This window comes from Diabrotica undecimpunctata, chromosome 5 (genome assembly GCF_040954645.1).
Source record: "Diabrotica undecimpunctata isolate CICGRU chromosome 5, icDiaUnde3, whole genome shotgun sequence".
NCBI classification, from domain to species: domain Eukaryota; kingdom Metazoa; phylum Arthropoda; class Insecta; order Coleoptera; family Chrysomelidae; genus Diabrotica; species Diabrotica undecimpunctata.
In genome coordinates, this window is record NC_092807.1 from 157,421,197 (window position 1) to 157,446,524 (window position 25,328).

Below are 25,328 nucleotides of genomic sequence, written 5' to 3' on the forward strand. Positions count from 1 at the left end.
AAGAGCAATGGCAAAACATCCAGCAAGATAATATTCGCAACCTGATGAGACAGCATGAGCCGACGTGTAATGGCAGTTATAGAGGCTAAAAAAACATTTAGAAACCTATTTCGTCTGTGATACATGTTGAATACGAAATAGTTAGGTATGTTGATGGTTGCATAATATGTTAGATTTTTCTGTCCAGTAATGATGGTTGCCTGGTGTGCTCTGATATTTTCTTTCAACAGTTATTTTTCCTTTCATGATTAAAATAGTTTTTGTCATCAAAATCGTACAACTCCTTGTACCCACTAACGAGTATCATGTTTCTTTCTCCATTTTATTTTCCGGTTCGTTCTAATGCACCGGTTCATATTACCTGCGAAAATATTTCATTCTGAGATGCAGTTCGGTGTGAGTCAATATGTTACGATTCGGTAAAGTGCACTCTGATTTATATGAATGCACAATAACAATTGTTTAATCACAAATTAACCCCTTTATTTGTAATCTCACATTATTCTTAACTTCTTAATCTATTATAGTTTCACCGTGTATAAGTGACATTGTGAAAATGATATCGAGTAATATTTTAATAATTAAAGTAAATTCACCTGTTAATGAATTGTCGAATAATATATTTTTTCTAATTGAACTTCCTAAGTATTGCAATGATGGCCTAGATTAAATTGTAATGTAAGCTAATAGTGCAAAGTTGGTATGGTATGATAGGAAGCAATAACCTTTGTGCTTATGAAATATTGGTGAGATTATAAATTGGGGATTTGAGCTCATGTGAGCGCAGTCTACTACAGTCAATCATAAGTAGTTACCTAACGAACATCATATTGTGTAATTACCAGTAGCTGTCAATAAATCAACACTTTTACTCCACAACTTCGACCTGTTATTATACCTATCATTTTCGATCGACAAGAAGCGGAAAAAGGGGCATTTACAAACCGATTCGAACCTCAAATCCAAGTTCGAACCTTTCCATTGATCCTTCGACAGAACATCATCAAAAGGGCGTTAATTGGTTTGGAGCTTCGAAGGAGACGACCCTTAGCGACCTAAATAGCTGTTTCCCAGTTCCGTACAAGATCGACGATCGAACTCGAAGTGTAGAGAAAAGAAAAAAGAAATTAAAAAGACCAAAAAGCACCGAAATTAGGGGTAGGAGCCTTACGAGAGCCTTTGATTACAAGAGAACCTGAATAGCAGTCCTTAAGTCTACTGTTCCATCAGTTTGGAGATCCAGTTTCCAGCAGAAAATTCTAGTAGCATCCAGAGATCCAGCTCACAAGTTCCAGTTGCAGTTCTAAGAAGGAAGTAGGAATATACAAGTGAACGTCGGGATTAAACTGTAAGTTTTTGAATATTTATTATCATTTAGAGCAGTGCATTTTTTTATAAATTAAAAAGATTATTAAAGAAACTTAAGATTCAAATTTAATAATACCTAATTGAAATATTTTTATTCTGCATACTTTTTTACTTAAAAAAGTAATAGTTTGTCTACAGCTAATTCAAATCTAATAGCTTAATTATTTTAATTTTAATTATACTCGATAATTTTGATTCTTACAATTTAAATATCGTGACAAATCGTTATTTTTATACACATTTAGAGTTCTTTCATTCCAAATATATAGTATTCTGTAGTATTTGCATTTTTTATATAAAGAATTTTTTCTCTCTGGTTACAAGTGATAATATTACATTCTTTAATTTGTACAATAAGCCGTGTCAGCAAGGTTAGACAAGTTCATTCGTTATCGTTATTGTCTAAGGTAATCTTGCTGAGACTTTAAAAGTTGAATTTAGGTCAAACTCATATACGTACGTAATCTAAATGCAAAGATTATATGCATAGACAAGAAAAACTAGGTCAAGAATTAATAAAGTTTTTAAATAATTTACGAAAATTAAGAAAAGGAACAGATCATAGACAACAGGTAAAGAAGAAGATAACCTGTGTGGTGTGTCATGAAGAACATAAACTGTTGAAATGTACAACGTTTCTACGTCAACAAGTACGTGAAAGAAACAAAATCGTAAAGGAAAAGCAATGGTGCGGTAGATGCCTACTACACAAAAGGGAAGTACCATGTTATTCCTCTCATAGATGTGCAGAATGTGGTGGGCAGCACCATTCATTACTACACATGTCAGAAGGTCAGTATGATAACAGAAGGAATTCTGAAAACAGAAGGCCACAAAATAGACGGAAATTCTAGTGGGTCAGGTCAGTATGATAACAGAAGGAATTCTGAAAACAGAAGGCCACAAAATAGAATACATTTTAGTGGGTGACAATATGATAACAGAAGGAATTCTGAAAACAGAAGGCCACAAAATAGACAAAGTTCTAGTGGGTGTCAGTATGATAACAGAAGGATTTCTAAAAACAGAAGGCCACAAAATAGAATAAATTTTAGTGGGTGCCAGTATGATAACAGAAAGAATTCTGAAAACAGAAGGCCACAAAATAGAGTTAGAAGAAGTAGATCAAAGCAATACTCTTTCAGTAGAAGAAAAAGAGTGTGAAGGATATTATAAAAGAACAGTAAAAAGGGATAATGAAGGAAGATTTGAAGTTAAAATACCCTTCAATTCTAATAAAAGCCTATTAGGGGGACTCAGAACAGCAAGCATATGCGAGACTGCTGCAATTAGAGAAGAAATTTCAAAGAGATACAAACCTAGAAAAAGAAGAGGTAGTATTGTGCGCTCGTTGTTGGTCCCAAGGAATCTACTTACAGTAGATTACAGTAACTTATACTAATTTTAAGTGACATATGAAAATAAAGGAAGGTAGTCAGATATATTCGAAACTCCAAGAGAGCCAGAAAACAAAGGCATCAAGGTTCTTACATCCAACCTCATCCAGCGCCTGGAAGACATACTTTATCACAACCAAATTTAAGTAGTACTTTAAAGAAAGACCCTCCTAGATCAGTTTCACTTAATGAGCTTAGATTTGAATTAGATAGAGTTTAGCTGAGACATAAATTCTAAATAATCAAATTATGGGTAGCACTGATCGGGTGAGATAATAATTCAAAAACCGAGTGAATTAGTGTTATGATTATTGTTATATTATTATTTTATATTTTATATGTTTTAAATATTTCTATTGGTCGTCTGTTTGTTTTTTATATAGTGGCCAATATGTTCAATCACAAATTAACCCCTTAATTTGTAATCTCACATTATTCTTAACTTCTTAATGTATTATAGTTTCACCGTGTATAAGTGACATTGTGAAAATGATATCGAGTAATATTTTAATAATTAAAGTCCATTTGCCTGTTAATGAATTGTCGAATAATATATTTTTTCTAATTGAACTTCCTAAGTATTGCAATGATGGCCTAGATTAAATTGTAATGTAAGCTAATAGTGCAAAGTTGGTATGGTATTATAGGAAGCGATAACCTCTGTGCTTAGATATGAAATATTTGTGAGATTGTAAATTGGGGATTTGAGCTCATGTGAGCGCAGTCTACTACAGTCAATCATAAGTAGTTACGTAACGAACATCATATTGTGTAATTACCAGTAGCTGTCAATAAATCAACACTTTTACTCCACAACTTCAACCTTTTATTATACCTATCATCGTCGATCGACAAGAAGCGGACAAAGGGGCATTTACAAACCGATTCGAACCTCACATCTACGTTCGAATTTTTCCACAATAAATTGCCGGTCATCAATCGTTCGGCCGGTTCGGTCAAGTGTGTGCTTACCTTTATGAGAATATCGGTATATATTTCAACAAACTGCATTTATGCTTACTGTACGTCTACATTATGCCTTATGTTTAGTATTTCCTTAAAGTTTTCGACTAATCTTTTTATTTTCTGTTCCTTTTGCCCAATTATTTCAGCTGCTCTATTCAATTCTTTTTGTTTCTTACTAACGATTTCAACGTTTCTGTTGTTCTTTAAGTTGGCATTCTAAATATTTTTTTGTATTTTCAACATTTGTTCCTCGTTCTGTATTAACTACCTATATTCTTCCTTTATTTGCTTTGTTGTCTATCCCTGAAGTTTTGTGTATGTCTGATTTTTTTTTTGGTGTTGTTTATGTACACTCCTTGTACCAATCTGACTTTTATTTCTTACGTTTTGTCATTCCAATACTTTGTGTTTCCACCTACTCTAACGTAGTTCTACATTTTCTCCAATCGTGGTCAATATCTTCTTCGATCATTTATCCGTTTTTCTATCTTATTTCGAGTGTTTCCTTAAATTTCGTAGTTGTTTGAAGGTTCTTTTAATTATCTATTGTTTAACGACGGATTTATATATGAATTTAAAGAAACCATATTAAATATAATATTTTTAATAAATATTTTAATTCTAAAATCTCAGTAATACTAAATAAAATTAATTTCCCAGCTGGCGCAGAATATGGGATCTCCATCAGGTTCCAAGGTATTGAGAGTCTTAACTACCACTTCCCCTGGTCTCTAAAAAATATATAAAATAAATAAATTACTGTATAATATAATTCAAAACTTAAATAATTCAGTCGTTAGAGACGAAAATGCCTCTGAACCGCTAAAAATCATACACACAAACTGAATTTTGCTGTGAATGTCAATTTGGAAATCCCGAAAAGTTTGCCATTCCTATTGACATTTGTTCTGGGCTTCTTCCTAAAACCACCCTCTTAGTTGGGGACAGGGGACGCAAGCAACGATTTACCAAGAATCTGTATGCCGTACGAACAATATTTCAAATAAGAAATGTAGCTGAGATAATTTTGAACAAAAATTCTTATAAGCACTTTTTGTGTAGAACGAACTGTTTTCTCAGAAATAAAGCTTAAAGCAACCGGCGATTTTGAATGTCAGTTACGCGCGAAATCAGTTTTGTAAATAAAATTTGTATAAACTCGACGGTGAAAATTCAGTTTGTAGTGTAAAAGTTTAAATTCAGCGTTTTTTATTTAATTTCAAATGCCTCATATTTATTGCCACAGCTCAAAATTAAAATCTTATGTTATAGGTTTTGAAGATTGAGCTCTAGCAATCGAAATCACATAGCGACTAGTCAATGAAAGTATTAAATCTTATTGATCTATAAAACGCATGTTGATTTTTGTCAAGGACTCTCTGATCTAGAGATATTGAATTTTTACTGTCGAGTTGAAACAAATTGTTTATATTTGATGAAAAAAAAAAAAGTTGATTTCGTTCCCGTAACTGAGATTCAAATTTGCCGGTCGCTTCAAGCGTTGTTTCTTAGGGAAAGGTGTAATCTACACAAAAATACACATTTTTGTTCAAAATTATCTCAGCTACACTTTTTATAGAAATACCTAGAAATATTTTCTTCGACGGCGTAGAGATTCTTGGTTAATCGATGTTTTCCGATGTTTCCTCCTTCGTACAGGAAGTTTTAGAAGGAATATCGAGGGTAGGAGTGGCAACCTTTTTTGCGAAATTGATATTCTCAGCTAATTTTAACACTTTCACTGCTCACAAAGGGACGGTGTGATTTACTGCCTTGCTGAATTTGTACAGCTTCTTTAATACTACCAAAGAATATAGATGCTTAACAGAACGATCTAGAAAAGGTGTATGATAAAGTTTTAAGACTTAAATTGTGGCAAGCTTGACAACAACTCGGCATTAGTCCATACCTTTTAGGGATAATCACAGAAGTATACAGGGATAACACTACTTACCTAAAAATCGGAAATAAACTATCAGAGCCAATAAAAGTAACTAAAGGACTAAGACAAGGATGCAGTATGTCACCCTTACTCAGAGAGTACACGAATTAATCAGGGACGTAAAATTTTTAGGATGTCTGAGCTCCTTATGGTGGGATCGCAACATTTCCAAAAGGAACAAAAAAGAATAGGGCAAACCATGGTTGAATCGGTTCTTTGTTAGTTATGTCTGAAGTATGGACAATTAATGCCGACCTGAAGAGAAGATGGTTGGCAGTTGAAATGGATTATTTGAGAAGAAGCGCTAGAACATCAAGGCTGGAAGGAAGACCAACGAATCTATAAGAAATACCATGAATGCTGTAGAAACGGTCATTAACAGAATAGAAAAAAGAGGTTTAAAAAGGTTTGGGCACCTTTTGAGAATGCCTGACTAACGTTGACCCCAAAAACTTCACAGATGAAAGCCGCCTGAAAAAAGAAAAAGAGGTAGATAGCATATGGGAGGTATGCTGATCTGAGAACTATCTCCTTCATAACTCCTTCCTCTATAACCTTTATCTTTGCTGTCGTTCAGTCTGTGGAACAGACATCACAACCAGTCTTGTGTGTTAAGGTCTTGATTTTGCCTCTTTAGGCGGGTCCTGATAGTTTCTTCATCAAGTGTTTTATTGGGGACGCGGGTGAGGACCATGGGGCGCTTGGGCATATTATTTGGAACAATTATATTTAGGTTTACTCTGTCCCACAGTCTCCACTCTCTCAATAGTCTTCACCACTTCAGTCGTCCATTTTTTTGTATACTCGTTAACACAGTTCACCCACAGGGTCCCTTCGCTAAACGATGTTTTATGGAACTGCAGAAGTTCATTTTGACCTCAGATAGGAGCCTCATCAAGTGCTTGCTCCAGTTTGTTAATGATCAAATTTGCTTGAGCCCGATCTAGTTGAGTATCAGGATGGTGCCTGTGTGCTACCACTTTTGTCAGGGTGCTTTATAACCTAGTCTGCTCGTTAGAGCACCTTGAGTTCTTAGCAACTCTGTTACGAGGGGGTTGATGGTATTCTCCCGAAGTCTCTTTTTATCGTCGGGTGTTGCTGATTTGCCTTTTTGCCTTTACCTTTTGACAGCCATTTTTGCCTTTTTCTTATCTTCCTTTGTTGAGCTCTAGTGAGGAGTTATTTGAGACTTACTTATTTATTTTTTAATTTAAAAATCCGAAATTATACTTCACAATTTCGAATTCTCAAATTGTAAAAAAAATTCTTTGGTGTATGTGTTAAAAAGCAATCCTAGCGTACTAACAAGATCAGGAATTGTTTTTTGATCAAAAGACCTTACAATTTTTTGAGCTTTCTCTCCCGGTGATTGACTTTTAATTAATTTTATTTATAGTTTATAAAAAGAGAGTTTTAATTATATTATTTGTAGATTTGTACATTATTTCAATTAAAAATTTGAATCATAATAATTTTTCTAAAAAGATTAATTAATTAAAAGTTAAAATAATATTATTTTCTCTAAAAAATTTTATAAAACGCAAAAATTTAATCCTATCACTCTTTCATATTTTAGAAGCAATAATAGAAGCTGACATTACCGCTCCTTAGTGGTACCACGTGCGTCCAATCTGACTAACCTTTTGCCGACTTTTAAAAATAACAGTGAACAATTTTTCTATAAGCGTCTATATTCTTTGATACTACGATACGAGGTACCCCAAACGGGCCACGCGCATCTGGAAGGATTAATGTGTTAACTTGTTCGTCTCGTTTTGAGAGATCAAATCTGAGACGACTGGAATAATAGTGTATACAAAGATGGTTTGTTCATAGAAATCTGGGTAACCTTTATAATGATACATTGGTTTCAAGGTTCATGAGCCTAGGAATTCTAGAAATAATTATTTCGTCCTGATATTTGGAGTGTACCTGTGGCAGACAATACGACAGCTGATACAGCAACGGTTGATATATACTTCATCGTCACTGACTAGACAAAGATTCAAATGCCTGAGTATTTTTCATCATTTCGCAATCATTCGACATGCTGCTTTTAAAGTAATTATTATAATTTAACAACGGTCAAATACCATGGCTTGATTTATGGATCTAGAATACCAGAACTATCTACCAAATCAAGTTATCAGGAACAAGACGTGGTGCGTGGGTACTAGAGACTAGTTTACATCAAAAATGGAATTGGACCGGATACGTTGGTAGAATGCCGGGTGAGCGGTAGACCAGTAAGGCATTAGTAGAACGGCACCCGAAACACGAAACGTACAGAAGTGAAATCCAGCAGATGGATCAACGTCATAAAGAGATTTGCTAGAAACTGGATAAAAAGGACACAAAATAGAGGGACGTGGGAAATTTATGGAAGGCCTATGTTCAGCAGTGGACAATTTAGGCTTTTTAGATAGATAGATTAGATAGATAAATATATGATTTTTAGTATTATTTAGATCTCAAAGCAGAACTTGAAAAGGTAAATAACAAATGTCAACTCAGAAGTGATGCCCGAAATAAGCCACGAAGAAATAGAAAGAGCAGTAAAAGAAATAAAAAGGAATAAATCTCCTGGAAGCGATGGAATCCTAGCAGAAATGCTAAAGGAAGGCGGAGAAGAAGCCATCACATATCTAAAAATACTATTTAATAAATGTCTATTCAAGGGCAACATACCCGAACAATGGAATACTGCTAAAAGAATACTAATACACAAAAAGGGAGACACCACAGACCTGAAAAATTATCGACCAATTTCACCTCTTTCACAACTTTACAAAACCTTTACAAAGATTATTACAAACAGCATTACAAAGATTATTACAAAAAGGGTACAGCACCTGTGACCATCTGTATACTTTGAAAAGCTTAATAGAAAAGACTAACGAATACAATCTCCCATTATGCCTGGCTTTTATAGATTATGAAAAAGCTTTTGATAGCGTAGAACTGTGGGCAATAGAAGAAGCATTAGTCAACAACCAAAGCAACTCCAGGTACAGAATATTAATGCATAATATTTACGAACAAGCTGAAATGATAGTGACGTTGGGTAATGGAATCGAAGCAAGACCAATAAAAATCAACCGAGGCGTAAGACAATAAGACACGATATCTCCAAAATTATTTACAGCTGCCCTAGAAGATCTCTTTTAGTCAATAGACTGGGAAAATAAGGGAATCCCTATTAACGGAAGATACTTGAACCATCTTAGATACGCAGATGATGTAGTACTAATAGTCGACACGTGGAATGCACTGAATATGATGATTGAGGAGCTACACACAGAATCCCTAAAAAGAAGACTGAAAATTAATTTCAGCAAAACTAAACTAATGTCAAACAAAGATGACAAATCTATGATAAACATCCAAGGGATAGAGATAGAACACGTAGATGAATATACATATCTGGGTCAAAATGTCAAGGTAAGCAAAGAAAATCAGACTACCGAAATAAGCAGACGTGTCAAAATGGGATGGGCAGCACTCGAAAGACTCTCGTACGTACTTATACCTCAAAAATAACAATATACCTCAAAGACTACGAAACAAAGTGTTTAGTTCCTGTGTCCTACCTGTACTTACATATGGAGCTCAAACTTGGACATTCACTAAAATAAACATGGAGAAAATCAGAAAAACTCAGAGAGTTATGGAACGACAAATCTGGGTATCTCACTCAAAAACCGTAAAACCAATGAAGACATTCGTACTAGAACTAAAGTAAAAGATGCTGTCGAATAGGCAGCCAAACTCAAATGAAAATGGGCTGGACATAACGAACGTCTTAAGGATGCCCGATGGAATAAAGAAATCGGGAATTGGAGGCCATATGAAGCCAAAAGACGACGAGGAAGACCGCAAATGCGCTGGAGCGACGATATTACGAACAGCAGGACCAATGTGGAAACGTCTTACAAATAACAGAGATGAATGGCGAGAATTAGGAGAGGCCTATATTTGGCAATCCGAATAGAGAGAAGGGCTTAAAAAAATTATTTGTTTGCAAAATATAGACACTGAAGAAAAATGATATTAAAACATTAAAAACTTCAAGTAATATTAGACGGCAAATTAACTAAAATAGTACTAAAGGAAGAAATAAAAAGCAATGTCAAGAGATTGAACGCACACAACAGCGAGCTACTTAATTCTTCAAACTCAGCACAGAAAAAAATTTCCAAAATTAGTCACAAACCAAATTGAGAAGGCTCTTAGAAACTTAGGAACAGATTATGCTATACATTGGCAAAAGTTTGTCACTATACACTGGGGTGCAAAATTAACTGGATACTTAAATTGTTTTGCTTTTTGTTGGTTTTTAGATCGAAACTTTTTTAATTTGATTGAATTGTATTTTATGCCTTATTAGTGATAACGTTTTTTTCTTGTTTTAACCTGTTTAGATGTTTTGTGCGAACAACAACACTTTTACATATACGTTTTGTTATTAATGTGAAATAGTGGCTTAATATTAATTTAAGTTTATTGTGGTACTGTACCTGATTATAAGTTCGGCTGTAGGTTTGCCTATTGTCTCTCTGTTTAAAACTTGCAGTAAAAAAATTATGACACCAAAAGAAGTAGCACAAGCTGTTGCTTTACAAGATGATGGGCGCAGCATTCGTTACATCGCAACTGCTTTTGGAATTTCTCAAAGTAGAGTGTTTGATGTAATACAAAGATTTCGGGAAACAAAAAAATATACCAGAAGGCCAGGTCAAGGTAAAACCACAAGTCAAGTACGCGATCGTACATTATCAGCACCAGTACTTGTTCAACGATTAAATGATGTCCATAGAAATACAGTTTCCGTTTATACCGTTCAAAGACACTTAAATATTACCTGTCACGGGACCTCTAGATCATCGGAGCCAACGTTTAGACTTCGCTTGCGCAGATCTTAATTGGGGTGTTGACGATTGGACCTATGATATGGAGAGATAGGATAGGTTCTCTCCTAGGATATGGAGAGAACGTTATCAGCAATGTTGTTTAACTTCGAGAGTTCAATTTGGTGGAGGTTGTATAATGGTGTGGGCAGGCATTTCCCTAGAGAAGCTCATATAGAACTTGTTGCAATTTAAGGGGTCAGGCAATTTGAACGCTCAATGGTATATTCAGCAAGCAGTTCGTGACGAATGGGGGCAAATCCCTCAAGCAGACTTTGCTGCGTTAATCTGAAGTATGCCTGATCGAATGAGAGCCGTAATTAGGGCTAAAATAAAAGTTTTTGTTAATTAGGGCTCGTAGAGGTAATTTACTCTACTAAATATCATTTACCATAAAAAAATTTTATATTTAAAAAAAATAATTTTTGTTTCTTTGCCGATTTTCAAATTTTTTGAATTGTTTATTGTTTTTTCTGTGTTGTATTTTTGAGTTGTAATAAATTTGACTTTTAAATTTTGTTTATTATTAAATACTAAATTAGAAACATCTTAAACTTTTTTAAACAACAGTTTTTAGGAAAAATCTGAGTGTCCGGTTAATTTTATACCCCAATGTAGATCAAATAGGAATTGAATTCCACATGAAAGCTTCTCGTGAACCAAAACTATTTCTTAAATCAGATTTTATAGTTCTCATTGTCTTTTTAATATTCTACCCTAATAAGGAAAGTGTGCCTATGTTGGACCCCTGTCTATATTTAAAATTTGGCATTGCTGATCTAATAAAAATTTTTTCTTAAGTCGTATTTTACGGGTAACATACATTAAACTATTAACAGACATTATTTGTTTTATATAAAATGACTAAATTTTCTTTGTCAAATACCATACTTTATTTAAGGTTAAAATAGATAAAACAAAAGTAACAGAATTAAATGTAGTGCCTAGTCTATTTGCCTACGATGGACCCATGTGTCGTTACCTATGACGGACTAGGGGTCCATCATAGGAAAAAGAAAATAAATTGGGCATACCTTTCGTTTTGCTACTTAATGGTTAACATAATTTATTTTACAGAGATGGCTCCTATGGTTCCTTCGAAAGGCAACAGTGGAAAGAGAGTAATATGAAGCAAGATTTAAAAAGCATACAAGAAAAAAAATATGAGGTTTAAGCTGACAGCAAAAATATCGTTCCAAAAACGACGTTAAAAAGGCATTTTAATAAACAACAAGGAAGTATCAAAGGTGATTAGGGATTACGAAGACCATAATTCTCCACTACTATTGAACAGCAAGTTGCTGACCATATTATCACTATGAAAACTCTTTGTTTTTTGCCTGAGGAGTAAAGATTTGCGAAAACTTGTATACGAAGTAGCTAAAATAGCCACAACTTTAATAATAAAATGGGTAATAGGCTTTTTAAAGCGAAAATCCTCAAATATCATTGCGCCCTCCAGAAATACTTCGTTGGCAAGGGCTCAAGCTTTTAATAAACCAAATATAGGTGCCTATTTTACTGCATTAGGAAATGTCTTAGATGAATTTTACTTTCCACCGAAAAAAATTTATAATATGGACGATTCTGTTTTGACAACTGTGCAAAAAAATTGCAGAACATTATTGCTAGTAAGGGTCGCAAACAAGTTGCTGCTTTAAGTAGCGCAGAGCTCGGTCTACATGTTACGGTTGTATGTGCAATGAATACAGCTCGACCAAAAAATAAAGATGAACTTATGATTCATGCACCTACTGAAAGTTTGCCTTTGCTAAAGAAAAGAATAGAGGACTTCTAAAACCAACAAAATTTTGTTGTAATTCGATAGCCATGTTAATCATAAAAGTTTTGAAGCTCTTCAGTTTACAAAGGAAAACGGTATTATTATGTTTTGATTTCCTGTCTTTGAGTATTTAAATTTTTACGGTCTCTAACAACTGATAGAAAAAATCCCTGAACAAAACTCACTGCCAGGGTGTTCTAACCAGAACTCACCACAGAAACATTAGAGCCAAAATGTTTCTTCGATTGAAAGTTTATCAAAAAGATCCACTGATCAAAAATCAACATCATCTTTATTCTTAAACATCTTGGTAGAAGATATTTGTCTTTCTTCTTTAGCTGGAGTATTTTAAGTAACGCAAAAAAGTGGTAGAAAACGGGGTAAAACAGGATATTTAAATTCAACGCCAGAAATTGAAGATATAAAACAAAAAATTGCAGAAAAAGAAGCAAAACAAAAGAAACATATCGCCAGAAAAATAAAAAAAATTAACTACAAGTAGTTCTGAAGACCAGTCCAGATCATTTGGCAATATTAATTAAAAACGTATACGAAGATAACTCAGTTAAAATAAGAATTGAAAACCAGCAATCTGATACCTTCAAAACCAGCAGAGGTGTACGACAAGGGTGCATACTATCTCCAGACCTGTTCAATTTATATGGAGAATACATAATGAGGAACACACTCGATGGATGCAGAGGCGGCATCTCCATTGCAGGAAAAAAGATCTCAAACTTAAGATTCGCAGACGATACAACACTGATAGCAACATTTGAAGAGGAGATGTCGAGACTGATAAAGAGAGTAGAAACCGAAAGCAACAAGTGTGGGCTCAAGATTAATAATCAGAAAACAAAAATCATGATTGTGGACCACGCGAATATCCTCCAAACAACAGGCGCCCTAAATCAATTCGAGAAAGTAGACGAGTTCACGTATCTAGAATCTTCCTTAAGCAATGCAGCTTCCTCCCATACGGAAATTCGCAGAAGAATAGGGATGGCCAAGAACGCGATGAGTCGACTGTCAAAAATATGGAAGGACCGCTCTTTATCCAAAAAACTCAAAATGAGACTGGTACGGACACTCATTTTTTCAATCTTTAGTTACGGTGCCGAAACATGGACAATAAAATCAGAGGATAGGAAAAGGATTGACGCATTCGAAATGTGGTGCTGGAGACGAATGCTACGCGTCTCGTGGACGGAGCACAGATCCAATCAGTCGATTCTCGAAGAGCTAAACATTCAGACCAGACTCTCCTCTCAGTGTCTTGCAAATGTTTTAAAGTTTTTTGGCCACATTGCGAGACAATGACAACTTAGAAAGACTAATTGTGTGCGGAAACGTAGAAGGACGTAGAGGCAGAGGACGCTCGCCTATCCGATGGTCAGATCAAGTACAGAAAGCCACTGGAGAGACGTTTTCCGAGTCCATGAGAGCAGCCCAAAATCGCAAGAGATGGAGAGAATTGACAGCCCGCATTGTAGGAAATCACGATCCTCAGCAATGAGGAAACGACAAGAGAGAGAGAGTTCTGAAGACGATTCTGAATGATTTTTTGAAGAAGACGACTCGGAATTAATTGCAGCAACCCATATCTTTCGCTATTCCTCAGCGAACTCCAATGATGCAGTGCATTTACTGCAATAAACCCTTTTCACATTCATGATCTAAATAAAAAGGTATTCATTGACAAGTGTGTAATAATAATTGGTGTCACACTGAATATGCAGATGTAAATCCTTGACATAAACAATTAATGTGTGATTTGTGCATGTAATTTTTTATTCCTAAAAATATAAATTTTTAATATTTTTTATAGTTTATAATATATTTTACTTATTTTGTCCAAAATTCAACGAGTGCATCATGGGCGTATCAAGGGGTTCAACATGTGCGCATATATTATGCCCATGATGCACCCTTAACAGGATTTTAGTAAATATGAATACACTTTTATCATTACTTTTTCTGCAAACTTTTAACAATTAGCATATTCCACAAATACAAAAATGTTATGTAGTCATATTTAAAGCCTGTTAAGTAAATAATTAAAATTATTATGAAGGTATTTTCTTAAGGGGTCCATCATAGGCACGTTTCCCTATTTGTTTTATGTTTATAATAAGAAATATAATGAATATTTACCCAAAAACTAATAGATTTAAAAGAAATGTTGCCTGTAAACAAATATTCATTTACATCTTCTAGTGGACATTTCCATGTCGTACATGTATCGCTGGGGTTTATCTCTAACTCCCACGAAATACCGTGTTGGACAATTTCAGCAGCTGCAGTCACAGATTGCACTGGCGGAACATGAGCTAAAAAGAGATTTATGATAAATCGTTAAATCGAGTATTTCCACAGACGAACACTTTAATATAGCTCTAATAAAAGTTGTTAACCGTTTCAGGACGACATTTATTTTATTTAAACAAAAAAAATAAAAACATATTACAGAACTACTTTAAGCGGTCACAAAAATAACTTTAAAATAAGCAAAAAATTTAAAGAAATATATTGAAAATATATATTGAAAGAATATATTAAAATAATACTGTAGGGTGTGATTACTGACACTAAGAACTAGGAACCAAAGGCTAGAATATTATATCTTTATCTTTTTTGAGACTTAGATAATCAGTTCCTATCTTTATTTAAATATAAACCAAGTTGGCACGCCTCAAATTTCCAGATGGTTACATGTACATCAGTAATGGTCGAAAAATTGGCGCATCTCAATGATGTAGTTCTTCCAGGTACAGTGGGTAATCAAATTATTGGAGCCACCCCATAAAATTTAACTTTTTGTTTAATAATGGTATGTATTTGAGCTATAAAACATGTTTTTGTACTTAATTCTATTTTACTGTGATTTGAAACCTTATAAAGTTTACATATATTAAAAAGGAAACGAGTAATTACATGAAAACACTTAAAATTGTGCCTTTAGCCTAGTACTTGGTAGTGTCACTCTTTGCAACAATGACTGACCCTTCTTATCATACTTTCTATGCATTTCTGGTAAATTTGCTGAATTGTTCCACTTCTGTGCCCTACTGCTATTAAGTGCTCGATCAATTGACGCTTTGTGGTTATAATTTCATTGAAAATTTCTTTCTTTATGAGCTTCCAAAGATTTTCTATTGGATTCAGATCTGGCGAATTGCCAGGCCAGTCGATCACCTTTATCCAATTGTCAGCAAGAAGTTTTGTAACAGTTTTTACCTTGTGACAAGGAGTCGAGTTATGCATAAACTTAAAACTCTTGTTTAAGAACCACTCCTGGACCTGGAGAAGCATTTTTGTTTGCAATACTCTTAAGTAGATGTAGAGGAGGCTCAAGGAGTATTTTACCGTCCTTACAATACAATCCGCTTTGTATTTTTCCTAGTTTTTCTTCTTAAAAACCCACCTCTATTCATGAGGATCTGCACGGTAGATTCGTTCGAGAAACAAACCTGGAATAATATTATTATTTTCGAATCGTTGACAAATTGCTTAACTGTAAACTACATAAAAGAAAAACAATGTCAAGTAATGTTATTTACCTGATTTCAATCATCAATGGTCAAATTTTTATAACCTTTGGCACACTGAAGCCTTTTTTCTTAATGGCTGGTGTGAATAGCGTCTTTTTTGCTTGGCGACAAGTTGAAAACCCCAGATCCTTTATTCGCCGACGAGCTTTCAGTGGTGAAAATTATGCCAGACTCTTGCATTATTTTCGTTAAAATCCTTCGAGGTTGTTTTCTGTTTGCCAAGACAATATCTCGAAATATCTCTTTGGTTTTTCCCATGTTGTTCTGGCACCACTGGTGTAACAAACATGCAATGTTTGCTAAATTCACAAAAAATAGTGTACGGCTGTCATAATATCTCTAGAGAGTAATGGAAACTATTTATTATAACTCTAAACACTAAGAATACAAAATAATATGCACACAAGTTGCAAGCTATGCTGAACAGTACTGACAAACAATGGCATCTGAGCATCGAGTTAGAATCTATGGAGAAGCTATGAGCATATTAATATGTGTATTAAAAACGGCGTAGGTAGGCGTGGCTAACGATGATACCAATATGGCGGTGGAATTATGGCCGGACTCAATAATATTAAAACTACTATAAAAATATGACTAGTTATTCAGAAGATTTAATCATAATCTAAAAAATTCCAATACATTTTTAATAAACTATGATTTATTTATCCCGCGGTAAACACTAAAAACACGATATATTATACATAAAGATAAATTAATACAGTCAAATACTATTAATTTATTCTCTGACGTAGGTACGGGCCATTACTTTGTTTACATATTTGTATACTAACTTGCAGAACGTTATTCCAGAAGATTTTTTATTAACATTGCTTCTGCTACTGCAACTACGTTGAGAACAAGAAACCATTATTATGCACTATCACAATATATTATTACAGTTTCTATAAAAGTATTATAAAACTAAAAATATTCGAAAAAGAACAAACGTAAACAAATATATACGATCTGTCAAAAGTGTCAAAACAATCTTAACAATATGGCCGAAGTGAGGTCGGTTTTAGTCACGTGATGCCCTCCATAGATTCTAACTCGATGCATCTGAGTCACGTATTACCACGCCCGCTGTATTGCCACTTGTGCCAGACTATTTATTGTACTGTCATAATGTGTTGAAGATAATTAAATAAAAACAAACGCATTAATATATTATACAGCTCAATTATATACCCTCTTTGTAAAAAAAATGAATTGGTAGATTTTACCGAAAGTACAAGCTGAATATAGCCGCAAATGGCAACCATGAAATAAAATATTTCGGTTTGACAGTGTTGGGATGTTTTTATAATGCATGCAGCGGCGGCCGGCCAGGTGAAGTAGGTGAAGGTGAGGTTCACCAAAAAAATATAATTAAATTGAGACAAACAAATAAAAAATGAAAGCAACATTATTATATCTAAATTCTGAAATCAATTATTTATTCTCTATTCATTATTCTAAAAATTAAAAAGACAACTAGCTTTATTAGCGGTACGTACTTGACGGTCAAGTCCTGACCTGTGTCACTAGCCGTGTATAATAGGATTCAGGAAGAGGTGAATATAATTTTTGAAATGCAAAATCCATCTGCATCAGCGTTCACGGTTGCCATGGCAACGTGACGTCAGCCTATCCTTAGTGATAGCTGAGAAAACTGGTGAGTGCAGTTCCGTCTATAAATGTATTATTCGTCTTCACCCACTGTTGGATGTGTATTTGGTATTCCTATTTTTCGGAAATTTCTCTCAGCGACATTATTTTGAAATTTAGTCTATTATATAGATATTTTTTATATAGTATAGTGTATAGTATAGTATTTATTAGTTTAGTTTAGTCACAGTATTAATTTTATTTGTTTAGTGCACTTTATTGATACATTTCTCTGTGGTTTGCTTCGGATTTCGGATATAAAGTGTTCTCGTGGATTTCGTTTGGACAAAAATAATTTTAGACAGACATAAATCCAATTAATGACTTCTTCTTCTTCTTCCTATGCTGTCTCCATTAACGGAGGTTGGCGACCACATTTCTAAAAGTTTTTCTGTCTTTTTCAACGTGGAATAATTCGTCTAGAGTCATGTTTGTCCAGTCTCGAATATTTCGCAGCCATTATTTCCTCTTTCTACTTATTCCCTTTTTGCCATCGACTCTACCCTACATGAAGACCTGCAGAAGACTATATTAAATGGTGGCTAAATTAATGACTTGGTGTGTAATATATTAGAGACTCCGTTTAGGCATTGGAAAAATGAAGATAAAAGGGATGTTCTTTTACATGGTCGACCAACCAGTATTTTAAACATCTGCGTCCAATCCAGAGTGGTCGGCTGCAATCAGCATCTGACTCAGAGTAAGCGGCTGAATCGAAACTCACCAACCCGTTTAAGTAGGCGTGGTGTTTTAATCGCCAAAAAACCCTCAATGAAATGTCAAGGTTCAGAACTAAAATACCTCCAGCAAGCAGAACGAATCGTATTTAGTATAAGTGCCCTAAAAAACTGTTTTCAAGTTATTAGGGCCCTAAACTCTATACATTTTTTTTTAACAAATTTTTAATGAGTTTTGGGCGCGACGTAGGTACCAAAACTCGTTTTGGTCCGGCAAGCTTTCCTCATCTTCACCACTTTTTTATGCCACGAGTCGCCGCTGAATGCATGTGTTTTATGCTTTAAACATAAAGAGAGAAAGCTTTTAAAAAGTATATTTTGATTATACTATTTTATGAATTCTACAATTTTTAATTTATATGAAACAATAACGAGTAAATATGTGTCTCTTTCGAGATTCATTGCAAACTACTGTTGCAATCTCGCTACTGCTAATTTGACGATTGCCAAATCTATCACCTAATCTATCAAAGGGCAATTGCCAAAAAAAAAATCCAATAATTAACTGCAATTAGTCTTTAAAGAAACAAATATTTACTCATTTTTGTTTTATATAAACAAAAAATTGGAGAATTTATAACATAATATAATCAAAATGTACTTTTCTAAAGCTTTGTCTCTTTATATTTGAAGCATACAGTATATACATTATAAAAACATGCGAACACTGCTAAACCGAAATTTTTTGTTTTATGTTTGACATTTGTGGCTATAATCAGCTTGTACTTTCGGTAAACCCATCCGTTGAATTTTACTAGGTGGCTCTAAAAATTTGATCATCCACTGTATGTGAGATGCGTTATAATGACGTATTTCATAAGAAGTAATTCTCTTAAATGTTGATATCGATAAATTTAAAGAACGGCTATGTTTTGTTGGATTTCCAACTCCAATAAATCCCTCATTGTTGAAATAATATGAAAGCTACAAGGAAACTAAGTTCCTGTAGCTGGCTGTATACCATGTGTCACAAAAAATTTATCTAAAAATCATTTATAAAAGGTATATAATTTAAAAATCCAATCGAACTATATCACAAAACGTTTTCGGAATTAATATTTCATCATCAGTGTATCTAACTGTACATGTTTTGAGCCACTAAATACTTGGGTAAAAACCTGTTTAATGTTATTAATTTGAATTTGAGTTACACTATTTGATCTTATATGTTATGATGTTAAATTTACAATTGAAATTGATAACATGGCAACATAGTGGAGGTTGCTGATCCTGAAACAAAGTGTATACGAGGACTTGTTGATAGCAACTGATTGAAATAACAATAATCAGGGCAACATTATATACCTTAGCCCTCATATGCCTTTTAGAATGTTCAATTACCTTAAGGTTTTTACGTGAAATCGACGAGTTTTTTACAGATAGGCTGGGGTTGATTCATTAGGCATTTGAGAAAAAAAATGTTTTCTTTACCTAATCTAGATAAAAGTATAAATTCTATACAGTTCGTCATGATTTGGATAATTTCTTTTGGGCTCTACAAAGTTATCGTTTAAATGAATAATAGATAAAAGTTAACAAAACGATATCAAGATTTTTGAAGCTATAAAAGAATCTCTTGAATCTCTTAAAGCTTCCCGAAAAAGGCCTTATATCATTAGGTTGTCTAAACTATTTATTGCCGTAGCTAATTTTGAAAAGTACCGGATTTTATGCGAGATTTGATTTGTCTACTGTGATTTTCTCGCAATAGTCCAGTTGACATTCGTCTTCCTGGCAGTAATACATTTAATTTACCACATCGAAAATAGAAAATCTGCCAACTTGTAGAGTTTAATATGGAGTGGTTATTCCAACAATTCAAACAGTCCTTTTTCCTATTGAACTGGTCTCGTGAAACCACTACTTTTTTAATCACTTTAAAACAAACAATGGCACAAATTAAACTTACATATTCGACTCAATTCAATTTCGACCGATACTTCAGAATTCCGTTCAACTCTGCAAGGTGTTTGTGTACAATCACTGAACTTGACATCAGTTACTTCTAATATTGTTCCTAAAAGTAATAATAATATGTTAAAACAGTCCGTTAAAATATGAATCATTTTATTATTAATTTAAACGTTATGACATAGGTGGAACGGAAAAACGGTGGCTCCAAAGATAGGCATTTAAAAAGCTTCAAAACTTCACAATATTCTTTTGAGTACGCTCCTCCGTCACATAAAGAAAGGATCAGCGAAAACAGTTGGGCCGCTTCATTTCAATGTTAAGTCTAGAAATAGAACGCGAAATTGTGAGATATGCCAAAGAAATGGATTCCAAGTTTTATGGCCTCACACGGAATCTTCTTCAAAAACTTGCGTTCCAGCTCGCACTGAAAAATGATGTACCACATCCATTTAAGAATAACCATGCAGGAAGGCCGTGGATTGACGGGTCTATGAATCGTAATCCTGAATTATCGTTCAGATTTCCAGAGCCGACAAGTGCAGCGAGATGTGCAGCCTTCAATAGACAAGAGTTTTTCGGAAATCTGTAGGAATTGTATAAAAAATACAAATTGTTACAAAACCCAACCAGCATATATAAAATGGACGAGTCTGGTGTGAAAACGTCATCTTCTAAGTCAACAAAACTCATTTCAGTAAAAGGAAAAAAAAAATACGTGTGAGTAGTACGTTCTGCTGAGAGAGGCGAACTGACCACAATAATTCCTTTTGAGTTAAAAAAATAATTTGTTGCATTTAGATTTATTTTGCCTGCCTTCATTTTCGGAAAGAGGACTATGGACTAGTTGGTAGCGCCGCTTGATGCAATATTTCCTGATGGGTCAATGCAGTCATCTCTTATGAATGGGTGAAGTGTTTTATTTGAAGTTCGATCATCCAAACAGCACCCTGTGCTTTTAATTTCGAATAACCACAGTTCTCATTTAAATTTAAACAATAATATTCTCTCCAGAAAAAACATCATCATCTTGTTATCTGTTCCACCACACGACGCATAAACTTCAACCACTTGATGTGGGTGTTCAGATCGTTTAAGGGAGCGTTTAATGCAGTGGACACTGTTCAGAAAAAATTTCCAATTTCTTAAGAATAATCTAATAATAACATATCTGGTTTGGTAAAAACTGCCTTTGAAGAGATTTACCTCTCAAAATATCACATCTGGGTTTTAAAAATGTGACATTTGCCCATTTAACTCAGAAGTATTCTCTGACCTGGACTTTTCTTCACCGGAAACAACCCCTCAGAATATAAACACAAGTAGCCAAACAGAAGTACAGTTGCATCCTACTGAAAACTCAGGTACGTCCATAGAAGACACAGAAGAAAGTTCACCGCAGCCCTCCTGCAGTAGAGATATGCTAGTAATATCTCTAATCATAGAAAAAAAATTGCCACTGGCATCTTGCAGTGGAATTTTTTATAGTGTCTCCTAAGGAAATCTTTCCTTTTCCTAGAGCTATAAGATCTACTGAAGTTAAACGCCGGACCAGAGCGAAAAATCAGAAGTACACAAGCTCACCTTTGAAAACGAAACAAGAACATGACTAGAACTCTATCACAATCACAAAATACGTCCACTGCACCTATTTGTTTATTAGTTTCCACTTTGCCCGAAATTGATTTTCGTATATTACAAAAATAACAAAAAGAGAAATCAAACGATTTCTACCTGGCGAAACCGAATTCAAATTTTTACCACCGTGCCTTCTAAAACTTGCAAAGCAAACAGCTTGATAAATTACTCGGCAAGGGAATCTAAAAATTGCATTCCACCTGCCGTTCATCATGGTCAAAATTCGTAGTGAATTCAGTTTCTTTTTTTTTGTGGCATAGACTTTCATCATTCAGCCAGTCTCGAAGGGTTATAATATGTTCCTTAAGAAAGTATATACAGATAAGTACAGATTATTTCTCTCAGACAAATGCACAGCGATATCCCTAAAACGAAATAGACGAATAATTAATAGAAGAACACGTCAAAGGAAAATACAAGGACACTCGCTTCTCGTCTAGGGGTCCGTCAAGACATTTATTTTAACAAACAAACAATACTGGACCACGGATAAGGTATTGTTACATATAGGATAAACAAAGGGTACAAGTCTAACCCTATACACGCTCATGAAAGTTTTCATGAACGAGTATCAGATTTATAAAACTATGCATGTGTCTGACAAAAACTCTATAATTAAATTATATATTGTTACAGAACCTATGGCTAACAAGGACTGTATATTATATGGAGCGTATGTATTGCATTTAGTTAATTTTGTATACAGAGAGTTTGAATGCTGAATAAATTTAGGACATTCAAAGAAGATGTGATCTAGGTCACCTAGCTTACCGCAATGTTTGCAACTATCATCATCGATGGCTTTAATTTTAAATAAATGGCATGGGTAGCATGCATGTCCAAAGCGTATTCGATTTATAGTAGTAATATATTTACGAGGAGCTTTGAAATTCTGAAACCAGGTTGTTTGAGGCATAATTGGTTGTAAAGAGGTATACCTTTTATGGTTTGTAGAACAGTAATGTTTCCATTGCTCTTTCCATCTAAATCGCTGATTTTTTTTTGAAAATCGTAGCAATATCTGATGTATTAAGCATATATTTCAACGTAGAGCCAGTTGTTACACTCATTTTAGCTAAATGATCTACATATTCATTATGTTTGAGACCAATATGTGCTTTGACCCAAATAAATTTTATGTTGACTCCAGTCGATGATAAATTATACAATCGATTTTTATTTCAAATATCTAGGGGTTGCTAAATGTTGAGGGCAATTCAATGTTTTTTAATCTGACAGAATTAAAATATGTCTATTGCAGGTGTTTTTAACATATTTTAGAGCTTCAAGTATAGCTATTGATTCCGTTGAAAAGATAGAAAATTCATATTGTAGTTTATACTTGAATTCTACGTTTCTAGCAGATAAAAAGTATGCTCGTCCAGTCCCTTCTGTTGTTTTTGATGCGTCCGTGTATATTACTGTGGCTTCCCTATAATCCTGCAGTAGAGATCTTAGAAGATTGCTACTCATAATGGTGTTCTCGCTATAAGTGGGTATTATAACCTCAGAATTCAGTTTCTGGTACTCCAAACGGAGTAAAGTAAATATAAAAATACTTATGTTTGAGAAACTCGAATTATTCTCCTTTTTGAATGAAGGAAACAGAATTTTTTTTCTCTTATCAAGTTTTTGTCCATCCCAAACTGTATTCTAAAAACGAATAGTATAGTTGAAGAAAACCTTTTCTCTTTGCCCTCACTTCCAATAGTCAGAATTAAAAATAAAACTAGTTAGTGATACCAATGCAATTGATTAATTGGAGGTTAAAAGCATTGAAATATGGATTACAAATAAACAAAAGAAAGACAAAATATATGAAATTAGTCATAAAACAAGAAAACAAACATGAGCGCCTTAGGAAGTGACCATGGAAATACCTAAAAAAAATTCAAGAAAGATTTGTAAAGAGAAACCAAGTTTTCGGAAAAAACAAAAAGATGCTTAAAAACAGAAAACTATAAAAACGACAAAAATAAAGATATACAAGACTTAAAACGAAAATAATGAGACTATTTTTAGGACTTTACATCACCCCATCATAAAAAGAAACAAGGACCTAGAAAAAAGGTTAGAAAAAGAAAATATAGTGGTAGTAATTAAATCACAACGCCCTAAATTAATAGGACACATCCTATCCATTTTGATATCATTTATACTATTGTAATAACATCACTAGAATTAACATCACCCCACCATAAAAAGAAACAAGGACCTAGAAAAAAGTTACAAAACGAAAATATAGCGACAGTAATTAAATCACACTGCTTGAAATGAATAGGACACATCTTATCTATTACGATATCATTAGTACTATTACATATTACCATCACTATCACAGATGAATAAAATTTCATTAATATTTACCACAGTCAGTAAAGTCAATTGCACATTTCGCCATGTGCAATAATACACTTAAAAGTAATGCATATTCCAGCTTCATGGTTTCTGTTCACTTACTCACTGTCGAATGTATACTTATCATAATTATAAGTGTATTGGATTTTTATGTTAGATATGTCTGATAATTTTTCAATTTGCTACTGATATGAAATCGTTATTGTATTTACGAAAATAAATATTATTTATTGTTTTTTTGTATTGTAGCAAATTAGACACATAAGATTTCGTATCAAGATATACTTTATAACTTATAATTTTTATATTACGTAATAGTATAATTTTTTATGTTATAAGTATAAGTGGTAATGCAATAATAGAATTGGAATATGAGTAACTTGGCGCATAATTAACGAAAGAGACAGAATAATCAAAATATAAGAAGCGTTATATAAAAATATCGCAAGCCACTTCTAAAAAATTGAAAAGTTCCTAATCACTAGGGATATAACATTGTATGGCATCATGGTACAATGAATACACAAGGTATGATATTGCGCATGACATTTGACAGCTGGCCCAGGAGTGTGACGTAGTTAACATCGCCTGAACAACCTCGAACCCATTATTACAGCTTAACGTACACATTAATTTTGAAATTATGGTTAAAAAGTGATCATATTTTTTTTTAAATGTTTTGTTTTGGTTATAGTTAATAAAAAAATATACTTTCAGTAGCGTAAAACCTTTACTTCTCCTAGAGATTCAGGCGAAATATTTATTTTTGTTTTCATACATATACTAATAATATAAGTATTCTTTTTGTATGCAAATCCCTTGAAATTTAAAAATTTTCTGCAGAGGAAATACTGTGAATAGGTAAATAGTAGTAGATTTGCTTATTCTGATTCACTATCACTTACTTCCAAGCAGTTTTACTGAAATAAAAACAAAATAGAGTACAATAGAGAAAAATCTGTTTTACAATTCAATATGGTATTTTAGATGAGTTATAATGAAATTTAGTAAAATAAAAAATATACACATTACTATAACCTACCGATTACTATATGCAAAATTTACTTATCAAACAATATAATAATATGAAAATAAGACACAAATTAGTTCAAACGCAAAA

The 25,328-nt window shown here is 33.7% G+C and overlaps 1 protein-coding gene across 1 annotated transcript; it reads right to left on the reverse strand.

Moving 5' to 3' along the window:
• Window positions 1-4,319: 4,319 nt before the first annotated feature.
• On the reverse strand, window positions 4,320-24,373 carry LOC140440859 (uncharacterized). The gene is made up of 4 exons (XM_072531220.1): window positions 24,218-24,373; window positions 20,211-20,318; window positions 14,518-14,693; window positions 4,320-4,462 (listed from the first exon to the last, which is right to left on the reverse strand). The coding sequence occupies exons 1-4, from the start codon at window positions 24,291-24,293 to the stop codon at window positions 4,370-4,372; spliced, it is 453 nt and encodes a 150-aa protein (XP_072387321.1). The 5' UTR covers window positions 24,294-24,373; the 3' UTR covers window positions 4,320-4,369.
• Window positions 24,374-25,328: the final 955 nt, after the last annotated feature.